At 49.3% G+C, this 11,018-nt stretch overlaps 5 protein-coding genes across 5 annotated transcripts; 1 reads left to right on the top strand and 4 right to left on the bottom strand.

The window, feature by feature from the left end:
• Window positions 1-87: 87 nt before the first annotated feature.
• Window positions 88-1,039, bottom strand: EI90DRAFT_3062873 (uncharacterized protein). Its single transcript, XM_039060673.1, has 4 exons — window positions 1,017-1,039; window positions 795-959; window positions 571-747; window positions 88-508 (listed from the first exon to the last, which is right to left on the bottom strand). Exons 1-4 carry the CDS (start codon window positions 1,020-1,022, stop codon window positions 209-211), a joined length of 648 nt encoding a protein of 215 aa, XP_038914936.1. The 5' UTR covers window positions 1,023-1,039; the 3' UTR covers window positions 88-208.
• On the bottom strand, window positions 849-1,707 carry EI90DRAFT_3062877 (uncharacterized protein). Its single transcript, XM_039060674.1, has 2 exons — window positions 1,567-1,707; window positions 849-1,497 (listed from the first exon to the last, which is right to left on the bottom strand). Exon 2 carries the CDS (start codon window positions 1,471-1,473, stop codon window positions 1,186-1,188), a length of 288 nt encoding a protein of 95 aa, XP_038914937.1. The 5' UTR covers window positions 1,474-1,497; window positions 1,567-1,707; the 3' UTR covers window positions 849-1,185.
• On the top strand, window positions 1,448-3,075 carry EI90DRAFT_1407684 (P-loop containing nucleoside triphosphate hydrolase protein). Its single transcript, XM_039051776.1, has 3 exons — window positions 1,448-1,846; window positions 1,898-2,128; window positions 2,189-3,075. Exons 1-3 carry the CDS (start codon window positions 1,769-1,771, stop codon window positions 2,921-2,923), a joined length of 1,044 nt encoding a protein of 347 aa, XP_038914938.1. The 5' UTR covers window positions 1,448-1,768; the 3' UTR covers window positions 2,924-3,075.
• Window positions 3,076-3,793: 718 nt separating this feature from the next.
• Window positions 3,794-5,623, bottom strand: EI90DRAFT_2924104 (kinase-like domain-containing protein; the record flags this gene model as incomplete). Its single annotated transcript, XM_039054845.1, has 10 exons — window positions 3,794-4,023; window positions 4,079-4,157; window positions 4,207-4,288; window positions 4,350-4,435; window positions 4,545-4,693; window positions 4,743-4,897; window positions 4,992-5,065; window positions 5,122-5,254; window positions 5,309-5,407; window positions 5,478-5,623. Coding segments are annotated over 10 exons (1,233 nt in total), but the record flags the coding sequence as incomplete, so codon positions are not given.
• Window positions 5,624-6,008: 385 nt separating this feature from the next.
• Window positions 6,009-10,311, bottom strand: EI90DRAFT_3125279 (Symplekin tight junction protein C terminal-domain-containing protein; the record flags this gene model as incomplete). The annotated part of the gene is made up of 15 exons (XM_039063813.1): window positions 6,009-6,374; window positions 6,430-6,539; window positions 6,593-7,107; window positions 7,161-7,524; window positions 7,574-7,674; window positions 7,728-7,885; window positions 7,939-8,011; window positions 8,065-8,573; window positions 8,634-8,774; window positions 8,828-9,158; window positions 9,218-9,403; window positions 9,457-9,584; window positions 9,653-9,824; window positions 9,890-10,007; window positions 10,059-10,311. 15 exons carry the CDS (start codon window positions 10,309-10,311, stop codon window positions 6,009-6,011), a joined length of 3,525 nt encoding a protein of 1,174 aa, XP_038914940.1.
• Window positions 10,312-11,018: the final 707 nt, after the last annotated feature.

Below are 11,018 nucleotides of genomic sequence, written 5' to 3' on the forward strand. Positions count from 1 at the left end.
TCTAAATTAGGATATATAATGTAGACCATCCCAGCCACAATAACTACATAACTCGATTTATATACATGCACCGATCGACGAGGGGATGATAATCCCCAAGTGAACATCTGCACGAGAGAAAATATTCAACTAATTATCATAAATTGTTAGTACTATGCATGGTCCATATATTTGCTAGTTAGCCAGCCATCCAAGATCATTTATTACATCAGCCATCGTGGCCAAGAAGCTCCAGAGCCTGTATCAAGAAATCAGCAGAAGAACCATCAGTGGCCAAAACCTCCATTCTTTCGAATTTCTTATAAAATTTATCGAGATATTCGGTTGCACCTGAAAGGTGAGCAACACGGCAGCAGAGTGCATGCACTTGGAGGTAGCGACGATCTGGACGAGGGTGTGTGGTTCCGTCAGCCACTCGTTCATCGCGGAATGCGACTTTCTTCCGCATTCCAGCTAACCGCCACTGATCTGTGGAACAAACTTTGTAATGGTGAACAGAGTCTTCGTCCTATCAGGAAGATTTGTCAGTGAAAACCCAGAGTGCTGGAGAATAGGGTTTAAGGAGCGTGCCTTCTCGTTTTCGTCAGCCTCAAACCAGAGTTTAAGAGAGTTAAATTGGCCAGCAGCCCTATCACACATCGTAATGATATTGGAAAGACGATTGATCTTGTGGCCATCCAGTTCCTTGTCAATATTGAGGCCATGAATTCGCTTCATAGCATTCAAAAAACCCGTAGCGTGCGAGCTCTGACAAACGTAAGAAAATAAGATATGAACAATACGTGATCTCTCACCTCACGATCAACATCCCTTCGGGACCAAGATGGGAAGATATGAACAGCCTGAGTATGGTCTGGAGCGATAACGGAATTAGGATCTAGCCGTATGGTCTTGCTTCGTATCAACCCCGCGTCCAATGCACCCGTTAGAACACATTTATGCCCGTCACGAACGAGCGCCTCGTTACATAACAGTCATTGTCGTACCATTGAATTTACGGAGCGTCAAGGACATACCTTCATTCGATAATCTCCGAATTTTGACGCTTCGGCTTCGCGTCGCATGTCTTCGGAGGAAGACCTGGATGGGTGGCCAGAATCCACGCTTTGTCCTACCCGGTGTCTGACTATGGAAGGGTGAAATCAGATCGGAATGGCTGAATCGCACTTCGACGCGTCGCCCGTACTAACAACAGATGATCAAGTGCTTTCGATAGAAAAGCGCCAATCCGCGCAGCGACTCGATATCATCACACCGATTGATCTCCTTAGCAAGCTGAGTACCACCTCTCCCATGGCTAGCCTCTTGGAGCAGATACCCCAATAGGCGCGCGCAAACGAGATCTTCTTCGGTTGCACATTCGTCCTGGTAATCTCGAGCACGCTCCCAAGCCTCGTTCAGGTGTTCAAACTCCGGTCCAGCAGACGACCAAGGATTTTTACCCAAATTTTGAGTCCGTGGGAGAGTCGCCATTGGGATCCCCTCCCCTATGGAGGACTATTTGACGTGGCAGGGGCGGTGGTGGTTCAGATTTATGAGATGTGGTGGCAGTACACCGTGACACACATGATAAGGTTGCTGGTGTGAGACTTCTGTGATGAAGTCCTCACATTGGTATCTTCTGGGTGGGTTGCCGGGGTAACGTGAATGGTGGTAGTGACATGCCCACTACCTGACGGTTTAGACGTGGCAGGGGCGAGGAACATGAAACGAATCATGGTCAGGTGATACTGTCGAAATTGCAGCTGCTCACGTAAGCGACCTTTCGATGATCGAAGTGCAGAATCCTGCCACAACAGTTCCAAACCCATCATCGATACCTTCCAACGCCCCGGAACATTGCCCAGTAGGTATAGTTTTTTTTGGTGCTATGGTATATGATTTCGACGTCTTGCAGGGTGTAGAAAGCGAGCAGGCGGGAAAAGCTGATGCTTGTGCCGGTTGCGCTAATCAAGAAATATGCGCTTCTAATAAACCAAAGGGGCCTGATCCCGCATTACCTCTCATTAGGGACAGGATGGCCTCGGTGAAGCGGAAGATTCTCGTCCTCAGTGGGAAGGGTGGCGTCGGAAAGAGTACCTTCACTGCACAACTGGGTTGGGCATTCGCTGCTGACGAAGAGACACAGGCACGTATTATCTCGGGGAGTAGACGCTATTACAACAACGCTGACGTGTTTCTACGCAAGACCGGAATAATGGACGTCGATATCTGTGGTCCCTCGATCCCTACTATTCTTGGCCTGACAAATGAAGAGGTCCATGCCTCCGCATCAGGGTGGTCACCCGTATACGTCCAGGACAATCTCTGCGCCATGTCCGTAGGATTTATGCTTCCTTCGTCCTCCGATGCCATCATGTGGCGTGGCCCGAAGAAAAATGGCTTAATAAGCCAGTTCCTCAAAGACGTAGATTGGGGCGCGCTCGACTACCTCGTTATAGATACTCCCCCTGGCACTTCCGATGAACACCTAAGCGTGGTCCAGTATCTGAAAGAATCTGGTATTGATGGCGCTGTCCTTATCACCACTCCGCAAGAAGTGGCCCTGCAAGACGTCCGCAGGGAGATCGACTTTTGTCGCAAGGTTGGGGTTCGAATTATAGGCCTTGTCGAGAACATGTCTGGATTCGTTTGTCCCGCGTGCAAGAACACTTCACAAATATTCAAGCCTTCCAACGGTGGTGCACGTCGTTTGGCCCAGGAGACCGGGGTCGAATTCTTGGGGAGCGTCCCGTTAGACCCTCGGATCGGCAAAAGTGCCGACTATGGTGTGAGCTTCATGGATGAATATCCTGAATCCCCAGCTACTGCAGCTTACCTTGATATCATCGACCGTGGGTCATATTCTTACCCGCGACAGCGTTTAGCTAATTCGATTACGCCTTTAGGCATATCTGTTATTTTAGACAAAACCCTCGCATAGTACTTAGATCCCCATTAACCACGGATCCCGTTATTGGGACCTTACCATCCGATAGACTTGTTCATTATTGACTTCATGTATTGAACTCCGACCCTTAATAGTCATAAACTTGTTGTACCAAATCAAAATAGCATATAATTCCTCTACATCGGTTGTCTGTGCAAGTGTGTGGCAATGCGGAGGGAAATTAAGAAGGACATCTCAGTACGAGATTCTAAAAGATCGTGATGGCATTGACAGTCGCAGGGGGCGAGAATGAGCAGCGTAAAATCCAGGTGTTAGAGGATCAGATGGACCTGCCAGTCAATTGGCATTCGGCCATGTGGTAGGGACAGTACTTGGTGGCGCATCAGCAGCCACCGCACTGGGCTCTATCGGAGGCTGTTCCCCAGGCTTGATATCCGTAACACTTACAGTTCGGTTGATGGTTGTAGTTGAAAGCTGCCTCAACAGTTGGGGCCCCAGCATGTCACCATCAATGGACACAGCTCGTGAACGAGCCGGTACAAAATAGGAACATCCTTCCGTATCGAGTGCGTTAGCCGTGGTGCTGGGTGTGATACCAGCCGTATAAGCGCGGTCAGTGACGGGAGAGCTAACATCGGCAAAATCACGACGGTCATTCGATAAGAGACTCGTGCGGCGCGCATAGGATCGGTAAGGATCCATGAACTTCGATATCTCCTGAACGGAAGGCATTTCCCCTGCAACGTCCTCTTTGGCATCTTCGGACGGTGTAGTGGGAAAGGGGACTGAGGCAGTCGCTTGACTCTCCAAAGCAGCCTTTGATGGTACGAACGTCTCCCCTAGGTAAGTGGGGGTCGTGATCATGGTAGGGGCCAATGGAGGAACCTGTGGGCTTTCGAGGCCAATGCTTCGGACTTCTCTTCGAAACTCCTGGACCTCCTTCCATATTTCAGCCCTAAATTGATCTATGGTCTCCACCCGTTCAATCTCACGCCACTTGCCGAATTTTTCTGGATTCTCCGGCTCATCATCGAGGTCATGGTATGCGGCGAGGAAAGGATGTTCCAAGGCTTGGTTGACGGTTAGACGTTGTGATGGATCGAATGTGAGCAATTTTGAGAGAAGGTCGACAGCTGAAGGCCCAATTATCTCGAGTTTGGTAACGAGATAGGCTAAGTAAATTCTTACCATCAGGGTCGGAATTGGGGAATATTTCCGACCACGGCTTCAACTTTTTGAAAGGTAAATTTCGTATGTAGGCCCGTGCCTGGCATTAACATGAGGCTGGAATCAATTCCAGAGAAGAAGAGCCGCACTTTTTCACTTCCAATCCTTTGTATTGTCACATCTGAAGGAGTCCCAAGGAGTCCCAGAATTAGGTTCAACTGGTCCACATAGCTGAGAAGAAGGAAATGGGCAGGTAAGCATGGATCCGGAAGGGAATAACATTGATGCTCACTCCTTGCCCTTGAAAATAGGCTTACCGCCCATGAGCTCTCCTAATATACACCCTATTGACCACATATCGACTGGGAACACGGTAAGCTATTATGAATAAAATGAGGTTCGTAGACATTACTTGCTTGCAGCGTTGTATCTTTTGAATGATAGCAAGATTTCCGGGGCTGGTGTCCAGAGCCATTAGAATAAAAACTCGCCACACAACTCGCCACACACCTCGATACCATCGAGTAGCAACGTACTCTGTCAGATCGGACCGCTCATTCTCCTGCAACTTGGTGTTATAACCCCGGCTTAGACCCAAATCACATATTTTCAACTCGCAGTCACTGTTGACGAGCACTGTGGGAGAGTCGGCGAGAGTATCCCATTGAACAATGGTGACACGCACAGTTCCCGGGCTTAAGATCTCGGTGTATCACATCAGCAGAATGTATGAACTTAACCCCCCGAAGTATCTGATACGTGAAATAGCGAATATGCGCGTCAGTTAATGTTTGCCCGCTACGGATAATTTGGTAAAGGTCCGCTAGGGTGCAATAAGCACTCATGGTGATTTGTGATCCTCAACGATGAGCTTACCTTCCATGGGCTCCATGAAAAGATAGCTAAACACCAAAACATGAGCATGGACATGGACGATAATAAAATGAACCATGCATGCATTTCATTGAAGTCTGGCCCAACCACATCCATATCGATGAGACCAGTTATCTAAGATCATGACGGTTAATGTCCATGGTAACCCAGCTCGGTAGGCACGAACTCACATTGTCATGATTATTAAAGTGCCGTAGTAATGTAATCTCTCTAAGGGCGCGCTTGGACAGTTGGACCTTGTCAAAGGCACGCGTGATGAGTTTAATGGCAATGGTTTCTCCGGTTATTTCGTCCTGAACCGAGCTTCACGGGACTCGTGAGGACGAAGGTGGGGATGCAAATATCGGGAGGGCTCACACCACGACGCCGTATGCCCCAGAGCCCAGCTCTCGGACAAACTTCCATCGCTTCTCTACGCAAAATTCGTGGCCAAACGCAGTAAAGGCATGGTAGCCACTAGGGCATGAGAAATACGAGTAAGCACATAACCCTTTCACATGGCCCGCGTTCGGAGGAAAATACGCACAGCCTAATTGGCCGACTGTTGCTCGATCGGGTTCTCTTCTGCCCCGCACGGCCCTTTGGTCGGCCTCTGGACTCTCCTGAACTACTTGATGCGTACGTTGCAGCATCGCGCGGCACAGCTTGCTTATCATTATTCGCAGAGCCCATGGCAGGAGTCGATCCAGAAGATTGATGCATTGGACCCACCACTCTACCACACTTATATGGTCGCGGGGTGTATTAAATGAGGTGCGGTGACAACCAGGCTTAAGACTGTAGTAAACAAGGTAAGGGGCTGCTACTAAGCAGTGGGTGAGGCTGACGTCTGATCTACTCGTGGTAATACGACTGGAGACGCAGATGGCGGTCCGATCCACGAGTCCCGGGGACATTTAATCTCACACATGATCACTCCAGTTGGAATTATCGTTGAATTGGATACACCGAATAGTCCAAGTACTATAGCAGGTATGACCACCATTATTACCACAAAACAGGAAAGGAAAGCAATGCGCAAGAGCAGACAATGATGTGGGCTCGTCTGGGCAGTTGGTCAGGCTGATGGAGAGGCAAGTTGTGCAGGCGCAACATTTGCTGGCATTGAACCGGTCCCGGGAGTCGAACTTTCGTCCCCACCTAATACATCCAATATTTTTGACTTTGTCCCGCCAGCTTTTTTGATAATGTGGTCGCGCAAACCAGAGCGTAACACGGGGTGCTTTTCAGCCACCTCCGCAAGCTGTTCTCGCGGTAATTGTTGAAGGGCTCCATATGAAGCAGGAGCGATTATTCTAGCACACCTCATGAAGCCATCCCACAGTTGTGGAACGGTCCATATTTTCTTGAGGATAAGACGGGACATAAGGGTTCTTGCAACAAAAGGCACCAATGACTTATAGGTCTTCACGGCTATTATCACCTGTGAAATTGGTTCGATCCAACATTTTCCAACTGAACCTTCTGAGGAAACGCACCGTTCGCATGAACAACACAGGTAGAGTCGGTTTGTCCACGATTTGTTGCATCCCGACGGCAAATACTTCCGAAGGGAATAACTCAGTGAGACCAAAACAAATGTCGATCCCTTGAGATATACATGAATCAACGTAATCCGGGGACGATGACGATGCCAGATACCTTCAATTGCCGACCTTGTGTTGACGCCTTTGTCGGTTTCGTGCAGAAACATTAATAGCTCCACAGGCTTCAACAACTCGCTTTCCCTTTCTCTCGGCTCGTTCGTCGATGCAGTGCCAAAACCCTGAGACGGTGGTTCCACGATGGTTAAAAACACCGACCGAACCATATCTCTCTCCTCAGGCTTGCCAGTAAGCAGGTTCACAATTCTAGGGAGTTGCTTTTCAATCTCTGCTCTATCGAGTTCCCCGATGATTGGAATGAGAAAACGAGCATCAAGGTCCCGCTCGGAGATGAGACTCTTGACGAGTGCAACAAGGGGGGGGCTGGGCCGACCGTGTTCGGTAAGAATTCTCAGCACGCGGAGCGCAAGCGACTCCGCACCGGGGGAGAATGTGCGTAAGACTGTCAATAATTTGCCATGTGATGACCCCAATAATCGGATGAGAGGGGTGAGAAGATCCTGAACGGCTCCTTGAACTGAGTCTTCCATTTTGTTGTATGCTAAGAAAATCCTATAATCCAATGAGCGCTGGAGCCTTATCATTGCGACACGGAAGACGCTAACTCATCAAGGAGGTCTGGAACTTTCACGGAGAGTGCAAACAGTAATTGCACGTGCTGAAGCACTTGCGCGGACTCTGCTGGTGTGGTGAGCGTGCCAGGCAAGTAGGGGGTTGTGACAGACATGTCCAACTCTGGATCGGGCCTCTCCTCCCCATCCTCAAGGGGCGATGATGGAGGCACCTCTCTCCCTGTATCCGACTCCTGTGGAGTGCTTTGGACTATTACTCCATTAGCTTTAGATTTTGTCCGTGTTTCTAGTCGTCTCAATAATCTAATAGCAAATTTTTGGACAAGCTTGTCCAGCGGTTTCACATCCGGGACCCATTTTTTGACTGTGTTTATTGCCACAATGCGCGTTTTCGTGTCTAAAAGGAGATCAAGCCCCCGTTTTTCCGAAAATTTCCAACAACGAACCTGGGTGTGTTGTCAGCTGGAGCAGAATGTTGAGCGCATTGCTTCGCATTGGGGGTTTTAAGAGCGCAAGGTCCCGTAACGTATTGAAGCTTGGTGCAGCCCTTAAACCTTCGGTTATTCTCGTCGCCCACTGTTCCAGTGAATCAAAACTCACGTTGAAGGATCAGTGGCTAGATCGGCTAGGTACTGAAGAACACGCTGAGGGAGGTGGGGAAGATCAAGCAAAAACTTGGTCAGCACTCGATCCGTCGCTTCGATGTGTGGTATATATAGCTCGAGCAAGTGTAGAAGCCAGAATTCGTATGTTGATCGCTGACATCGTCAGTCGGCAGGGGCTCGAAGTCTGACAAACGCCGATAACAAACCTCAGATTTCTCGCCGCCGCGTACGTCTTCATTATACCACTCCTCATTGAGCCAGATCGTAGCAATTCGCGTCCTGACGGTGAGCTGGAGTCAAAGCACTAGCTTGTAATCTTGGAATGCGCCTACCTTGAAGCAAAATCCTCCATAATGTAATTACAAATCATTTGGCGCAGACCGTCGTTTCGCCCTCCGGCCGATAAAGCTGGCTCAGTTTTGCCGACTGTAGTGTCCTGCTCCTCTTTCGCATCCTGTCCATGTGTACCTGGATCCCCCGTTGCTAGGGTGCTGACAGAACTTCGTTGACCACGCGTAACGGTTCGCACGAACAGCAAAATCCACATCTCGTGCGATGGTATTGGTTTCAATAACTCATCGTTGTTCGCCCCTAGTTCTGGCATCGGGGCAGAATCGGCATCATGAGGGACTGCAATGAGATTCATATGCACTCGCTCCAACTGTTTTGTACCAGTCTTTGAAATGCGAACCATCGCAGAGCGTATGAAGGATTCTGCCTGTGCGATATCAAGTTCTTGGGGCGGTGGTAGGTCGAATGTGGTGCTCTGCAGCTGAAGGGCGAGCTCGTCGGCCTCGGCGGAATCGTCAATGGTTTCGGCTGCCTGCGATGCCTCTGCTGACTGGGTTGAAAGGACACGATCAGCTATTCTATCAGGAGATCAAGGACTACCTGAACCTACGTCAAGTTCGCGATTGAGTTTTTCAGGCTCATACTCCATCTCCTCATCATCCAGGTCGGGCTTCTGTGGTGCCTCCTGGGTAGATGGTTCTGGTGTAGCCGTAGCTGTGCGACTGGACTCGGCTTTCAAGGTGCGTAGATTCTAAAACTCGCATCATAAGCATCATGTACGACAAGACTTTCCATGAATCCTACATCAATTGCGGTATTAATGTCGTGAACGGAGAAGTGCTGAAGGTTTGCCACAATCAAATCTGTAACCAGTTCGGCAGATAAGTCCTGAAAATTGAAATTGGCTAGTGCAGAAACTGCAGAGGATGTGTCAGGGTCGCTGGGTTCCAGCTTTGCGCGCTTTGGGTCCGAAGACGCGAGAGGCGTTGATGCAGCCCTTTTCATTCGTTCACGTTCTGCTTCTGCTGCAGCTGTTCGACGGGCATGCTCGGCGCGAATTATTTGCTTGATCCGCTCAGAGATTTGCTCCAAAGCCCTTGCAATATCCATGGTAAAGGCCTGACCAACACCTGACCTGCGAAACAACTTCTCAGAGATTTCAACTCGACGGTGAAGTCGCCGCGGAGCGCATACTTTAATAGATAATTGAGCAGAATAAATATAGACTTCTCCGCACTCCGGATCCTGAGAGTGGATTGACCAGCTAACTTAGCGGGACTCCATTTGGAGGTAGCCTCAATGATAAACTGGAGAAGTTGTGGACGGGCCTTCGCGAGTGTGCCGAAGGAATTGATGACGGCAGACACTGAGTCGGAGTCCCTGTATTGGTGGTAAACAGAACGTGATTGGGAAAACTACCTGACATCACATACGAAGAACTGTAAAGAATTGTCGTAACGAGCGTGAGTAATTGAGTTCCCTCGGCTTCAAGGGCAGTAGCATTAATGAATAGGTGATCTGAGGGGATGAGGGAAACGTTTGGGTCCGCTTTGTTTTGCAACTGGCACGAGAGCGAGAAACATCAGATTGAGATGGAATAGCATGATGGTCGGTCCCTGATAGGCTTACTCGAGGGTCGCTAACGCCTCGTGTCTGGACCAAGATTACGCGTTGAGCGAACTTCAATGCCGCTAGACGGACTCCCACTGGAGCTGGGGGAGAGGATTCGAGAAACTCTACAATGCGACCCTTAGCGATGGAAAGAACATCCCATGGTTGTCGGTTAGCACGGTTGATACACCTAGACAGGGGAAACACAATCAAAATTGGGGTGTCGATTAAACGCGTCACCAACTCTAGACTTACAAATAACGGAAGAGCAATGGGTATAGTTGGGCATAGCATTGTATAATACGTTTCAATATTTGAGTAGTTGTCGATGTTGCTAGTATGGATGCGCAAGTGTCAGCGCATTGAAGTGCCACTGCAAACACGTTAGACCTTCGGGCTTGCGCCTCTGATAATGAACTCATACATTGTGTACGAATTTCCAAACTTAGGCGATTTGAGGAAATAGAAAAATGAAACAAATCGATTGTCCATCTCTTGAACACTGTGTCTCGCATGCTCACAGCGGTCTGCAGAAGGGTGGGACATAGTGTTTTTAGGGCCTCTAGATCGCTCTCAAGTAATACACGGAGTCCTTTCAGCGCCTGCGTTTGCTCCGAAGAATCTGCAGGACATTGAAGGGCATAGATGAGCGCAGCCGAGGGGTCTATTGACGCCATCAGTGGCCAAAGTTATACAACACTTTGTGTCTGCTTTTCAGCTTTCCTGCGCGTCAAAGTGATGAAGCCCGTTTATTTGGAGTTGTTGACATCGACACCTCATTCATTCATTGGACGGCCACAAATCCATCGAACAGCCTGCAGAGCGGCACAGACGCGAGAACATCCTCCAGACCCCTGACGCATGGGTCCTCACTCGTCTACATCATTTGACCTGCATTATTCGTCCCGTGCTGCCATGCCCTCTCACCTGTATATACTCTATCTCCTCGTGCTTTGGCAATTTTAATCGTCTACAAGCCGCTGTGCTCCACCGTCTCAAACCGTACCGCCATGTCGAACTTGACAATTTTCATACCCAGCCCCAAACGCAGCTGTCTTGGGTATCCTAAGCACATGCGGGACGGAGATCGTCGATGCACACGGAAATAAAGTTGTCTTTGAATGGGCTGGTCTCGCTGGGCACTTTAACATGGAAAACTGTGAGGAGAACCTCGGGGCTCTCTCTGAGCCCTGCTCGCTGCCAAATGAAGTCATACGCAGTGACTTGTGGCCCCGAAGCAGTCCACCCTGATACCAGCGGCGGTAGGTCTCAGAATACCCTGCAGTGGTCATGAACAAGAAATGAGATGGGCGGTTCAGAAGGTACTTGGGGAGGCGCGTGACTAAATCTTCTATCATTTCACGGACTCGGATCGGAGCACAAA

The sequence above is a fragment of the Cantharellus anzutake genome (assembly GCF_015039405.1).
Source record: "Cantharellus anzutake strain C23 chromosome Unknown EI90scaffold_31, whole genome shotgun sequence".
NCBI lineage: Eukaryota > Fungi > Basidiomycota > Agaricomycetes > Cantharellales > Hydnaceae > Cantharellus > Cantharellus anzutake.

Bases quoted from the DNA above. Each gene is read 5' to 3' on its own strand.
- EI90DRAFT_3062873 (XM_039060673.1), bottom strand. The intron at 748-794 runs GTGAGAGATCAC...TACGTTTGTCAG, and splicing joins GAAGGGATGTTGATCGTGAG to AGCTCGCACGCTACGGGTTT. The intron at 509-570 runs GCACGCTCCTTA...TCTTCCTGATAG, and splicing joins AGGCTGACGAAAACGAGAAG to GACGAAGACTCTGTTCACCA.
- EI90DRAFT_3062877 (XM_039060674.1), bottom strand. From the start codon at position 1,473: ATGGCGACTCTCCCACGGACTCAAAATTTGGGTAAAAATCCTTGGTCG.
- EI90DRAFT_1407684 (XM_039051776.1), top strand. From the start codon at position 1,769: ATGATCGAAGTGCAGAATCCTGCCACAACAGTTCCAAACCCATCATCG. The intron at 1,847-1,897 runs GTAGGTATAGTT...GACGTCTTGCAG, and splicing joins ACGCCCCGGAACATTGCCCA to GGTGTAGAAAGCGAGCAGGC. The intron at 2,129-2,188 runs GCACGTATTATC...TTTCTACGCAAG, and splicing joins CTGCTGACGAAGAGACACAG to ACCGGAATAATGGACGTCGA.